General features: G+C 46.5%; 1 protein-coding gene across 1 annotated transcript in view; it reads right to left on the bottom strand.

The window, feature by feature from the left end:
- Positions 1-20,105, bottom strand: part of POGLUT3 (protein O-glucosyltransferase 3) — a 28,754-nt gene extending 8,649 nt beyond the window's left edge. The window contains exons 1-4 of the mRNA XM_063951597.1: positions 19,763-20,105; positions 5,674-5,871; positions 736-1,022; positions 307-523 (exon numbers count right to left, since the gene is read on the bottom strand). Of these exons, the coding sequence (XP_063807667.1) occupies positions 307-523; positions 736-1,022; positions 5,674-5,871; positions 19,763-20,036 (976 nt within the window). The 5' untranslated portion in view covers positions 20,037-20,105. The remainder of the gene's footprint in view (positions 1-306; positions 524-735; positions 1,023-5,673; positions 5,872-19,762) is intronic.
- Between the last annotated feature and the right edge of the window lie 2,816 nt (positions 20,106-22,921).

The raw sequence follows: 22,921 nt of genomic DNA, 5'->3' as shown, positions 1-22,921 counted from the left end.
CGTTTGCAACCCCGAAAAGCTGAAGCTTGTTTCACCTGCATACTTTATCTCTCTCCAAGGAATAGTACATCTACCCCATAATAGGGTTTTCTGAATTGCAACCTATGGCCAACACATTTATGATACCGAGATTAGGAAACCAATGGGACTTCGGCAAGTAAAATTCTAAATTTAAAGCGGCAATCACTTATAAAACTGGTTTTGAATTATAACTGCCACTTTAAAGTTACTGGCAAACTCGCTAAAAGACCACCTTTGTAATCTTGGAAACCAAATGGAGGACCCCCTATAATTTAAGTTAATTACTGGTGTGGCCTTGGATGGAGAGAAGGTCATTGGTGACTCCACGGAGAGCTTCAAGAGTTGAATGAGTAATGTCATAGGTTGGAAGAATGATGTCTCTAGAGTCAGCAGAGCCGCACCAGGAGATCATTGGCAGCGGGCCAGAGGTGTCATTTGCCTTTCGGTGTTCTACCGGCCAATCCCCAACATTGATGTAGAATTCAAAATCTGGCAGATGAACCTAAAACAAAAAGTTAAAAGATGACTCATGTTCACAGAACTTCACCACCAGCGGGTGACTCATATGTGGAGGTATCTGCCCTTAGGTAAGATAGCTAACAAACAGGCATTTCATATCTAAACCACCGCTAACTAAAAATAACAACAAACTTTGTTCTCTCCTGGCAAGAACATCAATAATTGGGTTTTTAATTAATCTTGGCATGCTGATACCTTTCTTGCCAGCGACTGCAGTATTTCATCCGAGAACATCTTGAAGTCTGTGTACTTGCCCATGGAACGCCGATAGATTTGATTATTGAGGACAGTGTAATGAACTATTGCGCCGCGTTTTTCTGCAAACCTCCTGGGCACCTCCTCCAGCATCCTGTTGAGGTCTATTGTTGGGAAAGGGGCAAAGTCTTTTGAGATTTGAGCTTCTGTGGTTGGGCAAAAAAGAGTCTGCTGCCAAACTTCAGGGTCTTCTTCTGGACAGTCGCAGTACTCGTGATAAACGGGCCCTGATGCCAAAAAAGGAAAAACATTAAACATCAATTTATTGTAAGCTTACATTGGTATAAACAGAACAATCCTAATCAAAATCAATACCAGTGCCAATACTTCCAGTAGGCCATTAGAAGCAACTGCCAATGATGTTTCCATCAAATGTAATTATAGAAAATTTATAGTGCTAAAAGTGACTCAGTTGTTGGCAGCTGCATAACAATTTGGCAAGATGAGTACGTATGGCCGCCCGAACTATCAATTTAATGGCAGAAGAGAATGTACAGGTCCATATTATCTGCCATGTTTGTTTTGTATTTAAACAGTTTTTTGTTGTTATTTATGGTTTTAATATCTGTGGTTCCCGACCTGGCTAAACTGCAAGGTAATTTGTTCACTGTGCTGAAGATAAGCAATTGTAGTACCTTGCACTGGTCTACTGCATGATCATACTTTTTTTTTTTTAAAGACTTTTATTTATTCCCAGTTGTAAAGAGCAACAGAGCACGCTGTCGCTATATCAGTAAATGTTAAAATAAGAATATCAATGTTCATCATCATTTAGGTACAGCAATGGGGGTGACATTTGCACCTTCTTATACAAGTTTGTTCATGGACATTGGGAGAAATTATTTATAAATATAAAATATTATTACATACAGTATAATAGAGACCTGGAAAAATGGTATCAATACATATGAAGAATAAACTATTTTTTATAATGTAAATAGTTCAAAGCTTACTTTCATAACAATGGGGTTTATTCAGATGTGGAAGCAAACCATAGAAGCAAGCAACTGGGCAAGATCATGCTGCATTGCCTATGGAGTGTGTCCAAACTGAAATCTAAATTGCAGTGTAAATAAAGCGGTCTAACATTTGTGGGCTACATGCACCAGCAGCCAGTATTTACCCTGCACAGAAAGAATGTAAATGCATTTCCTCCCCTTGCACTGCAAAATGGTTTGTTCAAGAAACAAAAGGTGGTCATTCCGAGTTGATCGCTAGCTGTATTTGTTCGCAGCGATCAGGTTAAAAAATGGCAGTTCTGCGCATGCGACGCAATGCGCACGCGTGTCATACGGCCACAGCGAACGATGTAGTTTTGCACAGGGTCTAGCGAAGCATTTCAGTCGCACTGGAGGCCGCAGAATGATTGACATGATGAAGTGGGCGTTTCTGGGCGTCAACTGACCGTTTTCAGGGAGTGTTCAGAAAAACGCAGGCGTGCCAGGAAAAACGCAGGCGCGGCTGGGCGGGTTTGTGACGTCAAAACAGGAAACAGGAACTGAACAGTCTGAAGTGATTGCAAGCACTGAGTAGGTTTTGAGCTACTCTGAAACTGCGCAAAAAAACTTTGTAGCCGCTCTGCGATACAGCCATTCGCACTTCTGCTAAGCTAAAATACACTCCCAGTGGGCGGCGGCATAGCGTTTGCACGGCTGCTAAAAACTGCTAGCGAGTGATCAACTCGTAATGACCCCCAAAGTTATGTGCTTTTTCTTCCTTGCTTTCAAATCCAAATCAAGCCCGATGATAGGGGAATATTAGTTACGTTTGTATTCATTATTTTGGACCTGAATATTCATATTCAAGGTGGATTGACTAAAACACACTTTAAGCGGCTAATTCAATTAGCTACAAATTACTCACGGCAACAAGTGCGCCTATATGCTACACTTACAGTACCTATGGAGTCACAGCTTTTTGCATACAGCCCCATAGGACTGAAAAAAAATGTGCAAGTCCTAGCCACAGGGTGCCAGCAACGGTGTGGAAAAGCTGTTGAATGGACTACTTGTGTCCTTCGCAGAGAAGGGTCAATTTAATTAGCTGCAAATTACTCGCAAGTAAGTTCAGCTCTATGTCGCATTCAAGGTGCCGTCAGACTCATATTTTTGCACGCAGCCTCATAGGACTGTGAGCAGAAAAGTGTGATTCTGGTACGAGCCCAGGCTGAGAAGAGCACGAGCTGCGGTGCCGGCAATGGTGTAGAAACGCTGTTGCAAGAGGATCCCTAGTATTTGCTTAATGAATATACCTCTAAGTATTTAAAGAGGGAATAGCTTGACACCTACTTTATTTTCCATTATGGGACTAAGAAACTTCCAGAGGCTGATGCAAAGATAGCCTGACCCACAGGGTATAAGGCCAACACGCAGGCTGGTATTGTATGGTATGTGTGGGAAAGGTAATGCACAGACATGGCGGCGAGCAGCTATTAGATCACATGTACAAGCCAGGACAGAGCCCTCAAACATTTCCAAATACATTAACATTTGCTGCTACTTAATGTATCACCACACCTTCATAAACACTGTCCAGAGACAAAAGGTAAAATATTACGTTTCAAAACATCAGTGAAATAATTAGCAGAGTGGTTTCGGATTATTTGTGTACACAAAATACCTGAAACTGAATTTATTGTTTAATTGTTGTCATTACTAAATGCAAATCAATTATAGGCTTAAAAGCCAGTATATTTTATGTGCCTTTACCTTGAAAATACAAAGGTTATATATAATTAAATATAAAAGGCCAAATGAAAGTGAAGTGTAATTAGTAAAATAAAAATGTTTTATTTATTGATACACTACATTATTTCTGTAATAGTTTTTACCTGGTTGCCATGGTGATACCAGCCGGGAGCGGTAAGAGTTAGCTTCACTGCCAGAGTTGGACAATCTCTAGAGATGTGCACGCTGGTATTGGAGGTCGTGACCCCACGATAGGTAGGGAACAGTCCTACCTACATATGATCAATATGCTTATTGTAACTGAGGGGGACAACATATATTCCAAGAGCCTCACATAGGAGTCCGGGTGCCTGACACTTGCTGTGAGACTTCATTATATCTGTAACTCCCGTGTGGAGAGCGGGGTGACTTGTAGGCTTATCTACAGCAGGACATTCATATAACAATTGCTATGTACATTATAATTGGAACTATGCTTGGCCACCTCAGAGCTCCTGCTGCTTCGCCCCTTGCTTTGTCCCACACACTCCCCGCTGTAGATACTTTCTCCTTCCCAGTGCATAGTGGTCCCCTCTACAGGTCCATCCCATCACTCTCAGCAGTGGGAGCCGCTGGGGTACGCACCATGGCCCCCACTGCACATGCATGTAGTAGACAGGACAGCCCTTAGAGAATTATTATATAGGTATGTACGGTTCCAGTATGAATTGCCGGAGTACGGATCCCAGCGGTCATAATACAAACACCGGGATCCCGCTGACAGGGGTGAGTGTGGGGTGTTCTCCCCCCCTTAGTGCCTGGCCCTAGCCACCCCCTCCCCCCCCCCCCCGGAGGTGCCTAAACCTAAGCCCCCATCCCCGCTGCCTAAACCTATCCCTCGCCCGCAGCCTGAACCTAACCCCCCACCCCGAAGCTTAACCCTATCCCCCCCGTCTGGCGCCTAAACCTAATCCCCCCTCCCCTAGCCCTAAACCTAACACTGTCTATACTTACGGTCGGGATGCCAGCTGTCGGGATTCTAGCATCGGTATCCTGGCCCTTTCAGAGTTCCGGCGTCGGGATTCTAAAGGGTGTCGTGTTCCGGCATCAGTATTTCAACTGCAGAGATCCCAACAGCCGTCATTCTGCCCACATCCCATCTGTACAGCGTGTAATATAACATAGCATAGGAAAGCTTTGGATGGAAGCAAAGTTCTACCACAATTCTGTAAACTAAACATTATGAAATCAGAAGACAAATGCAATGTCTTCCCACAGTGCAGGCAGCAGGTAAATCCATTACTGGTGAGACTACATCACTCTGATCATCGATTACTTTACATATCAACTTCTAAGTCATAAAGAACTGAAAATCATTTAGGTCATCAAGGACCCAGTGTTACTCAGTTACTATCCAGCAATAAAGAGGTTTTACATGTTAATATATTATTTTACATCTTCCCCCATAGAAGGGTTGGGATCCCGACCATTCTTCATGTCATTAGGAACCAGCTACTGGGCCTACTGCTCACAAGCCTCCATAACCGTTGCTTGGGCTAGGAATGTTAGTTCCTCACTGGAACAGAATTGCAGACAGTCAGCATGGACCTGCCTTCAATCCCTAATCCTGCTTCTCCCCTTCCGGTGCTCAGACATCATATTATGGAAGCTGGTTACCAGAGCTAGACAGGAACTGCTATCTGTAATCTGGACCAACCGTAGCAAATGCCGGAGGTCCAACTGGGGGCCCCATAGGAGGGGCACTTGTGGCAATAGTAGTAGTGGGGATTGGGAGATTTAGGCAGAGAGACTGGAGTTTTCATGTATTCAGCGTTTACGTATGATCAGCATAACAATGTATGAACTTAGGGGGTAATTCAGAGTGAATGGCAGCAGCAAATTTGTTAGCAGTTGGGCAAAACCATGTGCACTGCAGGGGGGGCAGATATAACATGTGCAGAGAGAGTTAGATTTGGGTGGGTTATATTGTTTCTGTGCAGGGTAAATACTGGCTGCTTTATTTTTACACTGCAATTTAGGTTTCCGTTTGAACACACCACACCCAAATCTGACTCTCTCTGCACATGTTACATCTGCCCCACCTGCAGTGCACATGGTTTTGCCCTACTGCTAACAAATTTGCTGCTGCGATCAACTCTGACTTAGGCCCATAGCGCTGCCCAGTTTGGATGTGCGGTTCAGATTACAGTACCTTGTAGTATATATGGAGACTGAGCCACATGCTTCTCCTGGTGGCGCACTTCAATCACCAACCCATCCTTAGCGCTCCCATACATACGGTATCTCATCAGGAAAGAACCATCATTCCTATCCAGAGGATCGGGTACGTGAATTCGAACATACTCTTTCGGAGAGAGAGCCTTAATTGTTACCTTAAATGGTGTATTCCCTACAATGAAAGAACAAAAGGGTAACAAGTTAGTTTTGCGTTTTCCCATCTGTAACAACTACTTACTACTGCTGCCCACAGCAAACACGGTCATTTTTTTACCATTTAGAAAATGAAAGGAAATGTTGGGGCTACTCAAGGCACACCCTTTCATTTCTTATTCAACGTCCCGGCATACGTGTCTCCCATCTTATAACTGCCCACCGGCACTTTATATTAATTATCTCATAATCACAATTAATTATCTCTGTCAAAAAATACATAGTAATGAACGACTGCCACAAATCTATCTCCACAAAGAAGAGTAAACTGGTGGAACAGATTATGATTTACACAGCTCCAGGAGATGCACGCTGGTCTATAGCATAGGCACAGCGCCCCCCAGTGACCTGGCATAGACAAGAGCTTCACAACAGCTTCTTCAGAATGAGGGTATGTATTAACACCGAGGGGCATCTCAGTGACAATTTACTACTGATGAGCATGTTGCCTGTAGCAACAGGTATGTTACAGGCATCTTATATGCAATTCATTGCTGGAGGGGATATTGTGGGCCTTTTACTATTGGCGGGTGTGTTAGGAGCATCTTACTGGCATTTTACTACCCATGGTCCGGTTTCTAGACTCTTATTATCCTCTTAGTAGCACGATACTACAGATATGGTATATTATTTATGCCGCTACGCCACAATTCACCAGAAGAAGTGAGAATGAACGTGAGTGCTATTGCGGCTATACTGTAAGGATTTTTTTTTATTGCTATTAGATATTTGATCTATCGTGGAAACATAAGGCACTCATTATGGGTGATGCATGTGAAAGGTGAAATGTGCATTATCTTATTTTTTTTTAATTACAGGTTGAGTATCCCATATCCAAATATTCCGAAATACGGAATATTCCGAAATACGGACTTTTTTAAGTGAGTGTGAGATAGTGAAACCTTTGTTTTTTGATGGCTCAATGTACACAAACTTTGTTTAATACACAAAGTTATTAAAAAGATTGTGTTAAATGACCTTCAGGCTGTGTGTATAAGGTGTATATGGAACATAAATGAATTGTGTGAATGTAGACACACTTTGTTTAATGCACAAACTTATAAAAAATAATGGCTAAAATGACCTTCAGGCTGTGTGTATTAGGTGTATATGTAACATAAATGCATTCTGTGCTTAGATTTAGGTCCCATCACCATGATATCTCATTATGGTATGCAATTATTCCAAAATACGGAAAAATCCCATATCCAAAATACCTCTGGTCCCAAACATTTTGGATAAGGGATACTCAACCTGTATTATTATTTTAGATTAGATTTACATGCAAGTCCTAGGCACAAGATCCCCATCTAACTATGGGAAGGAGAGGGGAAATGTATAAATCCTGAAGGAATACTACAGCTTGATCTACCACTGCAAATGTCTGAGCAACACAACCTATTCAACAGATCAGTTTTCACTACTGTCCTCTACAGAGTAATAATAATAGTAGTAGTAGTAGTAGTAGTAGTAGTAGTAGTAGTAGTAGTAGTAGTAGTAGTAGTAGTAGTAATAATAATAATAGGTAGAAGCTCTGTGTGTACTACAAGGGCAGATTCCTATTCTGCCTAGTTACTCTTTTTGCGTGATTGAAAAGTTCTGACACTGCACAAAATGACACAAGTTGTGTCAACTGAACAGAAAATGGGAGTGGGTAAAGGAAGGAAAACTTTTTTTTAGGTGTATAAGTGAAAGGATGAAAAAAAAAGGTGTAATAATAAGGCTACAGATAGAGCGTGGGAGTCTTGTTGAGGGACACAATGTAAGAGCAGATCATCTTAATAATTATTTTTGCGCAGTATTCACTACTGAAAGAGAGGGGAAGGGACCACAGTTAGAAAAATGAGGTAGAAACAAGTACATTTACAGAGGAGAGGGTCCTAATGAAACTCTCAAAACAGAAAGTAGATAAATCAATGGGACCATATGGGATACATCCAAGGATACTAAAAGAGCTTAAAGGGGTGCTGGTAGCATCAGTAACAGAATAATTCAACCAGTCACTAGCTACATGAGTAATTCCAGAGGACTGGAAAAGAGTGAATGTAGTCCCATTGCACAAAAGTGGAAGAAAGGAAGAAGCACGCAACTACTGACTAGTCAGTCTTACATCAGTAGTAAGAGGGGTACACACGGGGAGATGTGCGCTGAGCGATCTAAGCAAGAAAAAAAGGCATTTGTTTCCCCCAGCACCCTGAATGATAACCGTAACCAGATATAAATTCCACATGATAATAGAATTCAGAGATCTTCGTTACACATATTTGCGCAAATGTGTGAATAAGCCCCAAAGCCGCATCAAGGCGTCTCTGTATATTTGGGGTCCCTAGCGCTATATCTAGGTGCAGGGTGTGGCACCCCAAAACACCAGCATAAGCCAGAAAGCCCAGCGTAGCATACCAGTGAAAAACTATAGTGTTAATAAATTAGTATTTAGGAAGCCGAAGCTATAGAGAAAGTGATACAAAAATGAAATGCAATTAAAATAGAGAAATAGTGTTAAAAAATTAATAAGTGAAAAGTGTTAATAGAATGTAAAGGTATGCCACACTAAGGCCATCCAGCTCAGCCAGTCCAGAGGCACCACACCTCACACCTCCATTACCCCAATCTGGGTCTAAGATTAACCAGCAAGTAGCCACATGATATAGCGCTAGGGACCCCAAATATACAGAGATGCCTTGATGCGGCTTTGGGGCTTATTCACACATTTGCGCAAATATGTGTAACGAAGATCTCTGAATTCTATTTTCATGTGGAATTTATATCTGGTTACGGTTATCATTCAGGGTGCTGGGGGAAACAAATGCCTTTTTTTCTTGCTTAGAAATACCCCTCCCTTTCAAGCACCTGAATGATATCACTAAGCTAATTAAGCATCTACCAATATATATATATATATGTTTGTTGTGAGAGGCAGAGAGGTTCCTGCATTAGGAGGAGATGCAGGCCCTGACATGCCACATGGAGCATTATGGGGTTGCTCCAAGGTAGGTAGCTCTTAGCTTAGACATATTGTAGTAAGGAGCCATTATCATGTGGCTCCTTGCTGGTTAATCTTAGACACAGATTGGGGTAATGGAGGTGTGAGGTGTGGTGCCTCTGGACTGGCTGAGCTGGATGGCCTTAGTGTGGCATACCTTTACATTCTATTAACACTTTTCACTTATTAATTTTTTAACACTATTTCTCTATTTTAATTGCATTTCATTTTTGTATCACTTTCTCTATAGCTTCGGCTTCCTAAATACTAATTTTTAACACTATAGTTTTTTACACTGGTATGCCACGCTGGGCTTTCTGGCTCATTCTGGTGTTTTGGGGTGCCACACCCTGCACCTAGATATAGCGCTAGGGACCCCAAATATACAGAGACGCCTTGATGCGGCTTTGGGGCTTATTCACACATTTGCGCAAATATGTGTAACGAAGATCTCTGAATTCTATTATCATGTGGAATTTATATCTGGTTACGGTTATCATTCAGGGTGCTGGGGGAAACAAATGCCTTTTTTTCTTGCTTAGAAATACCCCTCCCTTTCGAGCACCTGAATGATATCACTAAGCTAATTGAGCATCTACCAATATATATATATGTTTGCTGAGCGATCTATACAGATCGCTCAGCACACATCTCTCCCCGCACTCAGCACGATGTGTGCTGAGTGGGAGGGGCAATCACTTCACACAGCAGTGAAGTGAGCAACCTGACTAGATTGTGGCCAATCTAGTACCGGCGACAGCGTCACGCGGGACTGCGCATCGCTATCGCAATGGGGCATACACACTGACCGATGTATGCTTCTTTTCTAAGCAATCTAGTCAGATTGCTTAGAATTGAAGCAAAAATCGCTCCGTGTGTACCCCCCTGTAGTGAAATTGATGGAAACGCTCTTAAAAGAAAAAGTTGTACATTATCGCAAATGCAGCAACTTACATGATCCCAAACAGCATGGATTCACTAGGGGGGAGATCATGTCAAACAAATCTTATTGACTCTTTTGACTGGGTGACTAAAGTAAAAGATAAGGAAGGGGGGGGGGGGGGGGGTTGGTAAATATAGTTTATACAGACTTTAGTAAAGCTTTCAACACTATCCCACAGCGCAGACTTTAAAAAAAGCTTGAAAGCATGGAACTGGATACTAATATGGTTGAATGGATAAGATCTTAACTGCAGGATAGAAAACAGAGAGTTGTAGTAAATGGAGTGCATTCACGGGAGGGAAATGTTACCAGTGGAGTACCCCAGGGATCTGTACTTGGAATAGTGCTTTTTAATATATTTGTTGGTGACATTGCAAATGGTATTGAAGGGAAAGTATGCCTTTTTGCAGATGACACAAAGGTGTGCAACTGGGCAGGCACACCGGGAAAGGTAAAACAAATGATTGATGATCTAGGTAGACAAGAAGAATGGTTAAAAAAAAAAAAAAGTGGCAATTACAGTTTAATGCCAAAGATTGCAACATCATGCACTTGCGTCTCAAAAATCCAAAGGCTAAATATAATATTAATGGCACCATACTGGAAACTACAGAGGAGGAAAGGGATCTAGGAGCCACTATTTCAGATGACTAAAGGCAGCTAAGCAATGTAACAACGCACAGGGGAAGGCTAATCAGATGCTTGGCTGCATAGGAAGAGGAATCAATAGCAGAAAGAAGTAATAATGCAACTGTATGGGTCATTGGTACGGCCTCATCTGGAATACTGTATTCAATTCTGGAGGCCATATCTTCAGGAGGATATTAATACATGAGATACTGTACAAAGAAGGGAAACTAAAATGGTGCATGACCTACATCATAAAACTTCAGGGGGGTACACACGGAGAGATCAGTGTTTAAAATCTAAGCAATCTGACTAGATTTCTTAGATTTTGAGCACGGATCTGCCGTGTGTATGCCCCCCAGTGATAGCGCATCGCTATCGCCGGTGCTAGACTGAGCCTGCATACAGGCTTAATCTAGTGGGTCGCTCACTTCACTGTTGTGTGAAGTGATCGGCCCCCCGTCCGTCCCCTCGCTCAGCATATCGCGCCGTGCTGAGCCCGCCGCTGTGTCTGTGTTAAGATCGCTCAGCACACATCTCTCCCGTCAGTACCCCCCTTTACCTGGAAAGACTAAAAGATCTTAACAGCTATAGTTTGGAGCAGAGAAGGGAAAGGGGGACATGATAAAAAACTTTCAATTATATTGAGGGTTTTAACAAAGTCCAGGAGGGAGACATTTTATAAAGGAAGAGAAGTAATAAAACACGAGGACATGCACTGAAGAATGGAGAGAGGTAGGTTCAGGGGAAACTTGAGGGAAAATCACTTCACAGAAAGGGTAGTGGACAAGTGGAATAGCCTCCCAGCAGAAGTGGTATAGGCTAAGGGCCTAATTCAGCATTGAAAAAACGCCCCGTCCAAAATTGCGAATGTATCGAAGTTCACTATCCACTCACAAATGCATACGCAATTCCCGGAACATCGAATAATCTTTGCCGCCTGAGCAAATGTAAGTAGGTCTGAGGCTGCCACTAATCTGCGATTGAGACGGCCTGGAAGTGGTCTACGCTGACGTCAGAGACCCTCCCCAAAAACGCCTGGGCACACCTGCGTTTTTTCTGACACACCCAGAAAATGGCAGGTTTCCGCCCAGAAACACCGGCTTCCTCTCAGTTAAACAGCGGTTACACTGCAATCACGATCTTACACAATTTCTGGTGCTAATACACCTTGTGCGTGCGCAATGCAAACGCTACGCATGCGCAGTCATTCGACAATTGCTTATTTTGTGATCTCTCTGTATAACGATTCATGCTGAATTATGCCCAAAGGCAGTAGTACAATTTAAACATGCATTGGGATAGACATAATGATACCGCCGGAAAATCAATCCCAACCCAGCACATGTATGTAATAAGGAAGCAGCAGAGGTACAGGAATCGTGTGTAGCTAGAATTGACATGTAGACTGCTGCTGGGATTGCACATGTACTATGTAATAAAGAAGAAACAGGGGTACAGGAAGATGTGCGTAGCTGAGGTTGGCATGTATCACTGCTGCCAGGCGGCACATGTATGTAATAGGGAGGCAGCAGAGTAACAGGGAGAGGTGTGTGTAGCTGAGGTTGACATGTATCACTGTTGCGAGGCTGGCACATGTATGTAATAGGGAGGCAGCAGAGTAACAGGGAGAGCTGTGTGTAGCTGAGGTTGGCATGTATCACTGTTGCGAGGCTGGCACATGTATGTAATAGGGAGGCAGCAGAGTAACAGGGAGAGCTGTGTGTAGCTGAGGTTGGCATGTATCACTGTTGCGAGGCTGCCACATGTATGTAATAGGGAGGCAGCAGAGTAACAGAGAGAGCTGTGTGTAGCTGAGGTTGGCATGTATCACTGTTGCGAGGCTGGCACATGTATGTAATAGGGAGGCAGCAGAGTAACAGGGAGAGGTGTGTGTAGCTTAGGTTGGCATGTATCACTGCTGCCAGGCTGGCACATGTATGCAATAGGGAGGCAGCAGAGCAACAGGGAGAGCTGTGTGTAGCTGAGGTTGGCATGTATCACTGTTGCGAGGCTGGCACATGTACGTAATAGGGAGGCAGCAGAGTAACAGGGAGAGGTGTGTGTAGCTTAGGTTGGCATGTATCACTGCTGCCAGGCTGGCACATGTATGCAATAGGGAGGCAGCAGAGCAACAGGGAGAGCTGTGTGTAGCTGAGGTTGGCATGTATCACTGTTGCGAGGCTGGCACAAGTATGTAATAGGGAGGCAGCAGAGTAACAGGGAGAGGTGTGTGTAGCTGAGGTTGGCATGTATCACTGTTGCGAGGCTGGCACATGTATGTAATAGGGAGGCAGCAGAGTAACAGGGAGAGGTGTGTGTAGCTTAGGTTGGCATGTATCACTGCTGCCAGGCTGGCACATGTATGCAATAGGGAGGCAGCAGAGCAACAGGGAGAGCTGTGTGTAGCTGAGGTTGGCATGTATCACTGTTGCGAGGCTGGCACATGTATGTAATAGGGAGGCAGCAGAGTAACAGGGAGAGGAGTGTGTAGCTGAGGTTGGCATGTATCACTGCTGCCAGGCTGGCATATGTATGTAATAGGGAGGCAGCAGAGTAACAGGGAGAGCTGTGTGTAGCTGAGGTTGGCATGTATCACTGTTGCGAGGCTGGCACACGTATGTAATAGGGAGGCAGCAGAGTAACAGGGAGAGCTGTGTGTAGCTGAGGTTGGCATGTATCACTGTTGCGAGGCTGGCACATGTATGTAATAGGGAGGCAGCAGAGTAACAGGGAGAGCTGTGTGTAGCTGAGGTTGGCATGTATCACTGTTGCGAGGCTGGCACATGTACGTAATAGGGAGGCAGCAGAGTAACAGGGAGAGGTGTGTGTAGCTTAGGTTGGCATGTATCACTGCTGCCAGGCTGGCACATGTATGCAATAGGGAGGCAGCAGAGCAACAGGGAGAGCTGTGTGTAGCTGAGGTTGGCATGTATCACTGTTGCGAGGCTGGCACATGTATGTAATAGGGAGGCAGCAGAGTAACAGGGAGAGGTGTGTGTAGCTGAGGTTGGCATGTATCACTGTTGCGAGGCTGGCACATGTATGTAATAGGGAGGCAGCAGAGTAACAGGGAGAGGTGTGTGTAGCTTAGGTTGGCATGTATCACTGCTGCCAGGCTGGCACATGTATGCAATAGGGAGGCAGCAGAGCAACAGGGAGAGCTGTGTGTAGCTGAGGTTGGCATGTATCACTGTTGCGAGGCTGGCACATGTATGTAATAGGGAGGCAGCAGAGTAACAGGGAGAGGAGTGTGTAGCTGAGGTTGGCATGTATCACTGCTGCCAGGCTGGCATATGTATGTAATAGGGAGGCAGCAGAGTAACAGGGAGAGCTGTGTGTAGCTGAGGTTGGCATGTATCACTGTTGCGAGGCTGGCACATGTATGTAATAGGGAGGCAGCAGAGTAACAGGGAGAGCTGTGTGTAGCTGAGGTTGGCATGTATCACTGTTGCGAGGCTGCCACATGTATGTAATAGGAAGGCAGCAGAGTAACAGAGAGAGCTGTGTGTAGCTGAGGTTGGCATGTATCACTGTTGCGAGGCTGGCACATGTATGTAATAGGGAGGCAGCAGAGTAACAGGGAGAGGTGTGTGTAGCTTAGGTTGGCATGTATCACTGCTGCCAGGCTGGCACATGTATGTAATAGGGAGGCAGCAGAGCAACAGGGAGAGGAGTGTGTAGCGGAGGTTGGCATGTATCACTGCTGCCAGGCTGGCACATGTATGTAATAGGGAGGCAGCAGAGTAACAGGGAGAGGAGTGTGTAGCTGAGGTTGGCATGTATCACTGCTGCCAGGCTGGCATATGTATGTAATAGGGAGGCAGCAGAGTAACAGGGAGAGCTGTGTGTAGCGGAGGTTGGCATGTATCACTGTTGCGAGGCTGGCACATGTATGTAATAGGGAGGCAGCAGAGTAACAGGGAGAGGAGTGTGTAGCTGAGGTTGGCATGTATCACTGCTGCCAGGCTGCCACATGTATGTAATAGGGAGGCAGCAGAGTAACAGGGAGAGGTGTGTGTAGCTGAGGTTGGCATGTATCACTGCTGCCAGGCTGCCACATGTATGTAATAGGGAGGCAGCAGAGTAACAGGGAGAGCTGTGTGTAGCTGAGGTTGGCATGTATCACTGTTGCGAGGCTGGCACATGTATGTAATAGGGAGGCAGCAGAGTAACAGGGAGAGCTGTGTGTAGCTGAGGTTGGCATGTATCACTGTTGCGAGGCTGCCACATGTATGTAATAGGGAGGCAGCAGAGTAACAGGGAGAGCTGTGTGTAGCTGAGGTTGGCATGTATCACTGTTGCGAGGCTGGCACATGTATGTAATAGGGAGGCAGCAGAGTAACAGGGAGAGGTGTGTGTAGCTTAGGTTGGCATGTATCACTGCTGCCAGGCTGGCACATGTATGCAATAGGGAGGCAGCAGAGCAACAGGGAGAGCTGTGTGTAGCTGAGGTTGGCATGTATCACTGTTGCGAGGCTGGCACATGTATGTAATAGGGAGGCAGCAGAGTAACAGGGAGAGGTGTGTGTAGCTGAGGTTGGCATGTATCACTGTTGCGAGGCTGGCACATGTATGTAATAGGGAGGCAGCAGAGTAACAGGGAGAGGTGTGTGTAGCTTAGGTTGGCATGTATCACTGCTGCCAGGCTGGCACATGTATGCAATAGGGAGGCAGCAGAGCAACAGGGAGAGCTGTGTGTAGCTGAGGTTGGCATGTATCACTGTTGCGAGGCTGGCACATGTATGTAATAGGGAGGCAGCAGAGTAACAGGGAGAGGAGTGTGTAGCTGAGGTTGGCATGTATCACTGCTGCCAGGCTGGCATATGTATGTAATAGGGAGGCAGCAGAGTAACAGGGAAAGCTGTGTGTAGCTGAGGTTGGCATGTATCACTGTTGCGAGGCTGGCACATGTATGTAATAGGGAGGCAGCAGAGTAACAGGGAGAGGAGTGTGTAGCTGAGGTTGGCATGTATCACTGCTGCCAGGCTGCCACATGTATGTAATAGGGAGGCAGCAGAGTAACAGGGAGAGGTGTGTGTAGCTGAGGTTGGCATGTATCACTGCTGCCAGGCTGCCACATGTATGTAATAGGGAGGCAGCAGAGTAACAGGGAGAGCTGTGTGTAGCTGAGGTTGGCATGTATCACTGTTGCGAGGCTGGCACATGTATGTAATAGGGAGGCAGCAGAGTAACAGGGAGAGCGGTGTGTAGCTGAGGTTGGCATGCATCACTGTTGCGAGGCTGCCACATGTATGTAATAGGAAGGCAGCAGAGTAACAGGGAGAGCTGTGTGTAGCTGAGGTTGGCATGTATCACTGTTGCGAGGCTGGCACATGTATGTAATAGGGAGGCAGCAGAGTAACAGTGAGAGGTGTGTGTAGCTTAGGTTGGCATGTATCACTGCTGCCAGGCTGGCACATGTATGCAATAGGGAGGCAGCAGAGCAACAGGGAGAGCAGTGTGTAGCTGAGGTTGGCATGTATCACTGTTGCGAGGCTGGCACATGTATGTAATAGGGAGGCAGCAGAGCAACAGGGAGAGAAGTGTGTAGCTTAGGTTGGCATGTATCACTGATGCCAGGCTGACACATGTATGTAATAGGGAGGCAGCAGAGTAACAGGGAGAGGTGTGTCTAACTGCCAGGCTGGCACATGTATGTAATAGGGAGGCAGCAGAGTAATAGGGAGAGGAGTGTGTAGCTGAGGTTGGCATGTATCACTGTTGCGAGGCTGGCACATGTATGTAATAGGGAGGCAGCAGAGTAACAGGGAGAGGTGTGTGTAGCTGAGGTTGGCATGTATCACTGTTGCGAGGCTGGCACATGTATGTAATAGGAAGGCAGCAGAGTAACAGGGAGAGGTGTGTGTAGCTTAGGTTGGCATGTATCACTGCTGCCAGGCTGGCACATGTATGCAATAGGGAGGCAGCAGAGCAACAGGGAGAGCTGTGTGTAGCTGAGGTTGGCATGTATCACTGTTGCGAGGCTGGCACATTTATGTAATAGGGAGGCAGCAGAGTAACAGGGAGAGGTGTGTGTAGCTGAGGTTGGCATGTATCACTGCTGCCAGGCTGCCACATGTATGTAATAGGGAGGCAGCAGAGTAACAGGGAGAGGAGTGTGTAGCTTAGGTTGGCATGTATCACTGCTGCCAGGCTGGCACATGTATGTAATAGGGAGGCAGCAGAGTAATAGGGAGAGGAGTGTGTAGCTGAGGTTGGCATGTATCACTGTTGCGAGGCTGGCACATGTATGTAATAGGGAGGTAGCAGAGTAACAGGGAGAGGAGTGTGTAGCTGAGGTTGGCATGTATCACTGCTGCCAGGCTGCCACATGTATGTAATAGGGAGGCAGCAGAGTAACAGGGAGAGGAGTGTGTAGCTTAGGTTGGCATGTATCACTGCTGCCAGGCTGGCACATGTATGTAATAGGGAGGCAGCAGAGTAACAGGGAGAGGTGTGTCTAACTGCCAGGCTGGCACATGTATGTAATAGGGAGGCAGCAGAGTAACAGGGAGAGGAGTGTGTAGCTGAGGTTGGCATGTATCACTGCTGCCAGGCTGGCATATGTATGTAATAGGGAGGCAGCAGAGTAACAGGGAGAGCTGTGTGTAGCTGAGGTTGGCATGTATCACTGTTGCGAGGCTGGCACATGTATGTAATAGGGAGGCAGCAGAGTAACAGGGAGAGGAGTGTGTAGCTGAGGTTGGCATGTATCACTGCTGCCAGGCGGCACATGTATGTAATAGGGAGGCAGCAGAGTAACAGGGAGAGGTGTGTGTAGCTGAGGTTGGCATGTATCACTGCTGCCAGGCTGCCACATGTATGTAATAGGGAGGCAGCAGAGTAACAGGGAGAGGAGTGTGTAGCTGAGGTTGGCATGTATCACTGCTGCCAGGCTGGCATATGTATGTAATAGGGAGGCAGCAGAGTAACAGGGAGAGCTGTGTGTAGCTGAGGTTGGCATGTATCACTGTTGCGAGGCTGGCACATGTATGTAATAGGGAGGCAGCAGAGTAACAGGGAGAGGAGTGTGTAGCTGAGGTTGGCATGTATCACTGCTGCCAGGCGGCACATGTATGTAATAGGGAGGCAGCAGAGTAACAGGGAGAGCTGTGTGTAGCTGAGGTTGGCATGTATCACTGCTGCCAGGCTGCCACATGTATGTAATAGGGAGGCAGCAGAGTAACAGGGAGAGGAGTGTGTAGCTGAGGTTGGCATGTATCACTGCTGCCAGGCTGGCACATGTATGCAATAGGGAGGCAGCAGAGCAACAGGGAGAGCTGTGTGTAGCTGAGGTTGGCATGTATCACTGTTGCGAGGCTGGCACATTTATGTAATAGGGAGGCAGCAGAGTAACAGGGAGAGGTGTGTGTAGCTGAGGTTGGCATGTATCACTGCTGCCAGGCTGCCACATGTATGTAATAGGGAGGCAGCAGAGTAACAGGGAGAGGAGTGTGTAGCTTAGGTTGGCATGTATCACTGCTGCCAGGCTGGCACATGTATGTAATAGGGAGGCAGCAGAGTAACAGGGAGAGGTGTGTCTAACTGCCAGGCTGGCACATGTATGTAATAGGGAGGCAGCAGAGTAATAGGGAGAGGAGTGTGTAGCTGAGGTTGGCATGTATCACTGTTGCGAGGCTGGCACATGTATGTAATAGGGAGGTAGCAGAGTAACAGGGAGAGGAGTGTGTAGCTGAGGTTGGCATGTATCACTGCTGCCAGGCTGCCACATGTATGTAATAGGGAGGCAGCAGAGTAACAGGGAGAGGAGTGTGTAGCTTAGGTTGGCATGTATCACTGCTGCCAGGCTGGCACATGTATGTAATAGGGAGGCAGCAGAGTAACAGGGAGAGGTGTGTCTAACTGCCAGGCTGGCACATGTATGTAATAGGGAGGCAGCAGAGTAACAGGGAGAGGAGTGTGTAGCTGAGGTTGGCATGTATCACTGCTGCCAGGCTGGCATATGTATGTAATAGGGAGGCAGCAGAGTAACAGGGAGAGCTGTGTGTAGCTGAGGTTGGCATGTATCACTGTTGCGAGGCTGGCACATGTATGTAATAGGGAGGCAGCAGAGTAACAGGGAGAGGAGTGTGTAGCTGAGGTTGGCATGTATCACTGCTGCCAGGCGGCACATGTATGTAATAGGGAGGCAGCAGAGTAACAGGGAGAGGTGTGTGTAGCTGAGGTTGGCATGTATCACTGCTGCCAGGCTGCCACATGTATGTAATAGGGAGGCAGCAGAGTAACAGGGAGAGGAGTGTGTAGCTGAGGTTGGCATGTATCACTGCTGCCAGGCTGGCATATGTATGTAATAGGGAGGCAGCAGAGTAACAGGGAGAGCTGTGTGTAGCTGAGGTTGGCATGTATCACTGTTGCGAGGCTGGCACATGTATGTAATAGGGAGGCAGCAGAGTAACAGGGAGAGGAGTGTGTAGCTGAGGTTGGCATGTATCACTGCTGCCAGGCGGCACATGTATGTAATAGGGAGGCAGCAGAGTAACAGGGAGAGGTGTGTGTAGCTGAGGTTGGCATGTATCACTGCTGCCAGGCTGCCACATGTATGTAATAGGGAGGCAGCAGAGTAACAGGGAGAGGAGTGTGTAGCTGAGGTTGGCATGTATCACTGCTGCCAGGCTGGCATATGTATGTAATAGGGAGGCAGCAGAGTAACAGGGAGAGCTGTGTGTAGCTGAGGTTGGCATGTATCACTGTTGCGAGGCTGGCACATGTATGTAATAGGGAGGCAGCAGAGTAACAGGGAGAGGAGTGTGTAGCTGAGGTTGGCATGTATCACTGCTGCCAGGCGGCACATGTATGTAATAGGGAGGCAGCAGAGTAACAGGGAGAGCTGTGTGTAGCTGAGGTTGGCATGTATCACTGCTGCCAGGCTGCCACATGTATGTAATAGGGAGGCAGCAGAGTAACAGGGAGAGGAGTGTGTAGCTGAGGTTGGCATGTATCACTGCTGTCAGGCTGCCACATGTATGTAATAGGGAGGCAGCAGAGTAAGAGGGAGGGGAGTGTGTAGCTGAGGTTGCTATGTATCACTGCTGCCAGGCTGGCACACATATATAATAAAGAAGCAGCCGTCACAGAGTTACAGAGAGCTGGGGTTACCATGCATCAGACTGTGCAGCAGAGATTGCACGTGTGTAGCGGGGAGATACAGGGAAGGTATGCACAGACAGAGGGAGACGTCAGAGGGAGGGAGGGGAGAAGAACTGCTCTCTTCCTGCTGCCGTCGGCTCTGGCAGGGACTGGGATTACACCGGGGGCGGGGGGGAGGATTATTACCTGGGGAGGAGGTGAGGTTGTGCCCGTCGCTGCTCACAGCCTGGATGTAGAAGTATCTGACCGGCATCACTATGCCAGCCTGCAGCCCAGGCCCCCATGCCAGGCTTCTCTCCGGGCTCAGGGCCCCCGCAGACACAGCAGCAACGCAGAGCAGTAGTAGCGGGATCCCCCGCAGGATGGGCAGGGAGAGCGGTGCCCGTGCCATGTGTGCACGCAGCGCGCTCTCTCCCCGGGTCCTCCTCACGCACCGCGGATCTCGCTCTCTCTCTGTCATTCAAACTTTCTCATCATGATGGTGGGAAGTGGGGACAGAAGATCTGGCTACTGGGGATTGGTGGGACGTGTGGCCAATCAGGAGGCTGCAGTGCGAGGCCCTGCGCTGGACTTTTCTGCAGCAGTGGAATGCCAAGTGCACTGACACATACCGTAGTGCAGTACAGTTGCTGTTCTGTGAGACTGAGCACTCTGGGGTTACATATATATATATATATATATATATATATATATATATATATATATATATATATAGATATAGATATATATATATATATATATATATATATACATATACAGATATATATATATACACATATATCTATATACATATATCTATATATATATATCTATAGATAAATATCTATATATATATCTATATATCTATACATATATATATATATATATATATATATATATATACATACATATATAGCTCAAAAAAAATAAAGGGAACACTAAAATAACACATCCTAGATCTGAATGATTGAAATATTCTTATTAAATACTTTGTTCTTTACATAGTTGAATGTGATGACAACACAATCACACAAAAATTATCAATGGAAATCAAATTTATTAACCCATGGAGGTCTGGATTTGGAGTCACACTCAAAATTAAAGTGGAAAAACACACTACAGGCTGAACCAACTTTGATGTAATGTCCTTAAAACAAGTCAAAATGAGGCTCAGTAGTGTGTGTGGCCTCCACGTGCCTGTATGACCTCCCTACAACGCCTGGGCATGCTCCTGATGAGGCGGCGGATGGTCTCCTGAGGGATCTCCTTGCAGACCTGGACTAAAGTATCCGCCAACTCCTGGACAGTCTGTGGTGCAACGTGGCGTTGGTGGATGGAGCGAGACATGATGTCCCAGATGTGCTTCAATTTGATTCAGGTCTGGGGAACGGTCGGGCCAGTCCATAGCATCAATGCCTTCATCTTGCAGGAACTCCAGCCACATGAGGTCTAGCATTGTCTTGCATTAGGAGGAACCCAGGGCCAACCGCACACATATGGTCTCACAAGGGGTCTGAGGATCTCATCTCGGTACCTAATGGCAGTCATGCTACCTCTGGCGAGCACATGGAGGGCTGTGCGGCCCCCCAAAGAAATGCCACCCCACACCATTACTGACCCACTGCCAAACCGGTCATACTGGAGGATGTTGCAGGCAGCAGAATGTTCTCCTTGGCGTCTCCAGACTCTGTCACATCTGTGCTCAGTGAGAACCTGCTTTCATCTGTGAAGAGCACAGGGCGCCAGTGGCGAATTTGCCAATCTTGGTGTTCTCTGGCAAATGCCAAACATCCTGCACGGTGTTGGGCTGTAAGCACAACCCCCACCTGTGGACGTCGGGCCCTCATGGAGTCTGTTTCTGATCGCTTGAGTAGACACATGCACATTTGTGGCTTGCTGGAGGTCATTTTGCAGGGCTCTGGCAGTGCTCCTCCTGTTCCTCCTTGCACAAAGGCGGAGGTAGCGGTCCTGCTGCTGGGTTATTGCCCTCCTACGGCCTCCTCCACATCTCCTGATGTACTGGCCTGTATCCTGGTAGCGCCTCCATGCTCTGGACACTACGCTGACAGACACAGCAAACCTTCTTGCCACAGCTCGCATTGATGTGCCATCCTGGATTAGCTGCACTACCTGAGCCACTTGTGTGGGTTGTAGACGCCGTCTCATGCTACCACTAGAGTGAAAGCACCGCCAGCTTCCAAAAGTGACCAAAATATCAGCCAGAAAGCATAGGAGCTGAGAAGTGGTCTGTGGTCACCACCTGCAGAACAACTCCTTTATTGGGGGTGTCTTGCTAATTGCATATAATTCCCACCTGTTGACTATTCCATTTGCACAACAGCATGTGAAATTGATTGTCAATCAGTGTTGCTTCCTAAGTGGACAGTTTGATTTCACAGAAGTGTGATTGACTTGGAGTTACATTGTGTTGTTTAAGTGTTCCCTTTATTTTTTTTGAGCAGTGTATATATATATATATATATATATATATATATATATACACACACACACACACACACACACACACACACACACACACACACACACACACATAGAAAACCAAAGCACTTGCCACCTGTTAGGATCTCCTGCTCTGTGCTGCCACGTCGCCATGGCAACCGGGAGGCAAGTGTTAGCGAAGTAACCTGAGCGCAGCTGATACTCCGGTCCGGGTTTTTACTGTGTAGTGGTTACAGGCTCTGTGCACGGCAGGGAATCCGGCGCTGGTTTTGTGCTCACAGTCTGTGAGGTCTGAGTGGGGCGTGGACAGCACCTGCTATATAAACCATCCTCTCAGGCTAGGCAAATGCTGCTGAATCTTTGTTTGTTAGTCAGTTCCAGAGAGTTAGCTAGTACTGTGTGACCTTGTATTTACTTGTTGCTTACTGCGAATAGGCCTTGGGATTCGGTACTTCATTCTGCCAATCCGGACCTAGCAGTAAGACTGGAGTCAGTTGTTTGACCTGCTGGGGTTCTTTTGCTATTCTGTGAACCCAGTAGGTTTGCGGCTGTACTCTCAGACCTGCTTGCTTAATCCTCCCTCACTGTGCAGGGCGTCCAGGTGTCAGTTTAGTGGCAGTAAGCTGAACCTGTGCCCTGCAAGTGGAGGTTAGGATTGTGGATACTCTCCTTGTGTCTATATTTCTATCTCTGACCAAGGAGTTTATTCCCACACCCGTTGGTAACCCTTTGGGGTTTTTTCTGTTGCTCTTAGCAACATCATTTCAGGTGCTCCACATGTTAAATCACTACACCTCGCTTCATTGTCCGTTCTATTCCATCTGAGCATTCCTGACACTAGGGAGACACCCAATTCCTGAGCCTTTGGGCTTCTCCGTTCACTTTGTGTTTATTAGTTATTCCATC

Source organism: Pseudophryne corroboree, chromosome 2, assembly GCF_028390025.1.
Source record: "Pseudophryne corroboree isolate aPseCor3 chromosome 2, aPseCor3.hap2, whole genome shotgun sequence".
NCBI classification, from domain to species: Eukaryota; Metazoa; Chordata; class Amphibia; order Anura; family Myobatrachidae; genus Pseudophryne; species Pseudophryne corroboree.
The sequence above is the reverse complement of the archived record's forward strand: the minus strand, read 5'-3'. Positions and strand labels throughout refer to the sequence as shown.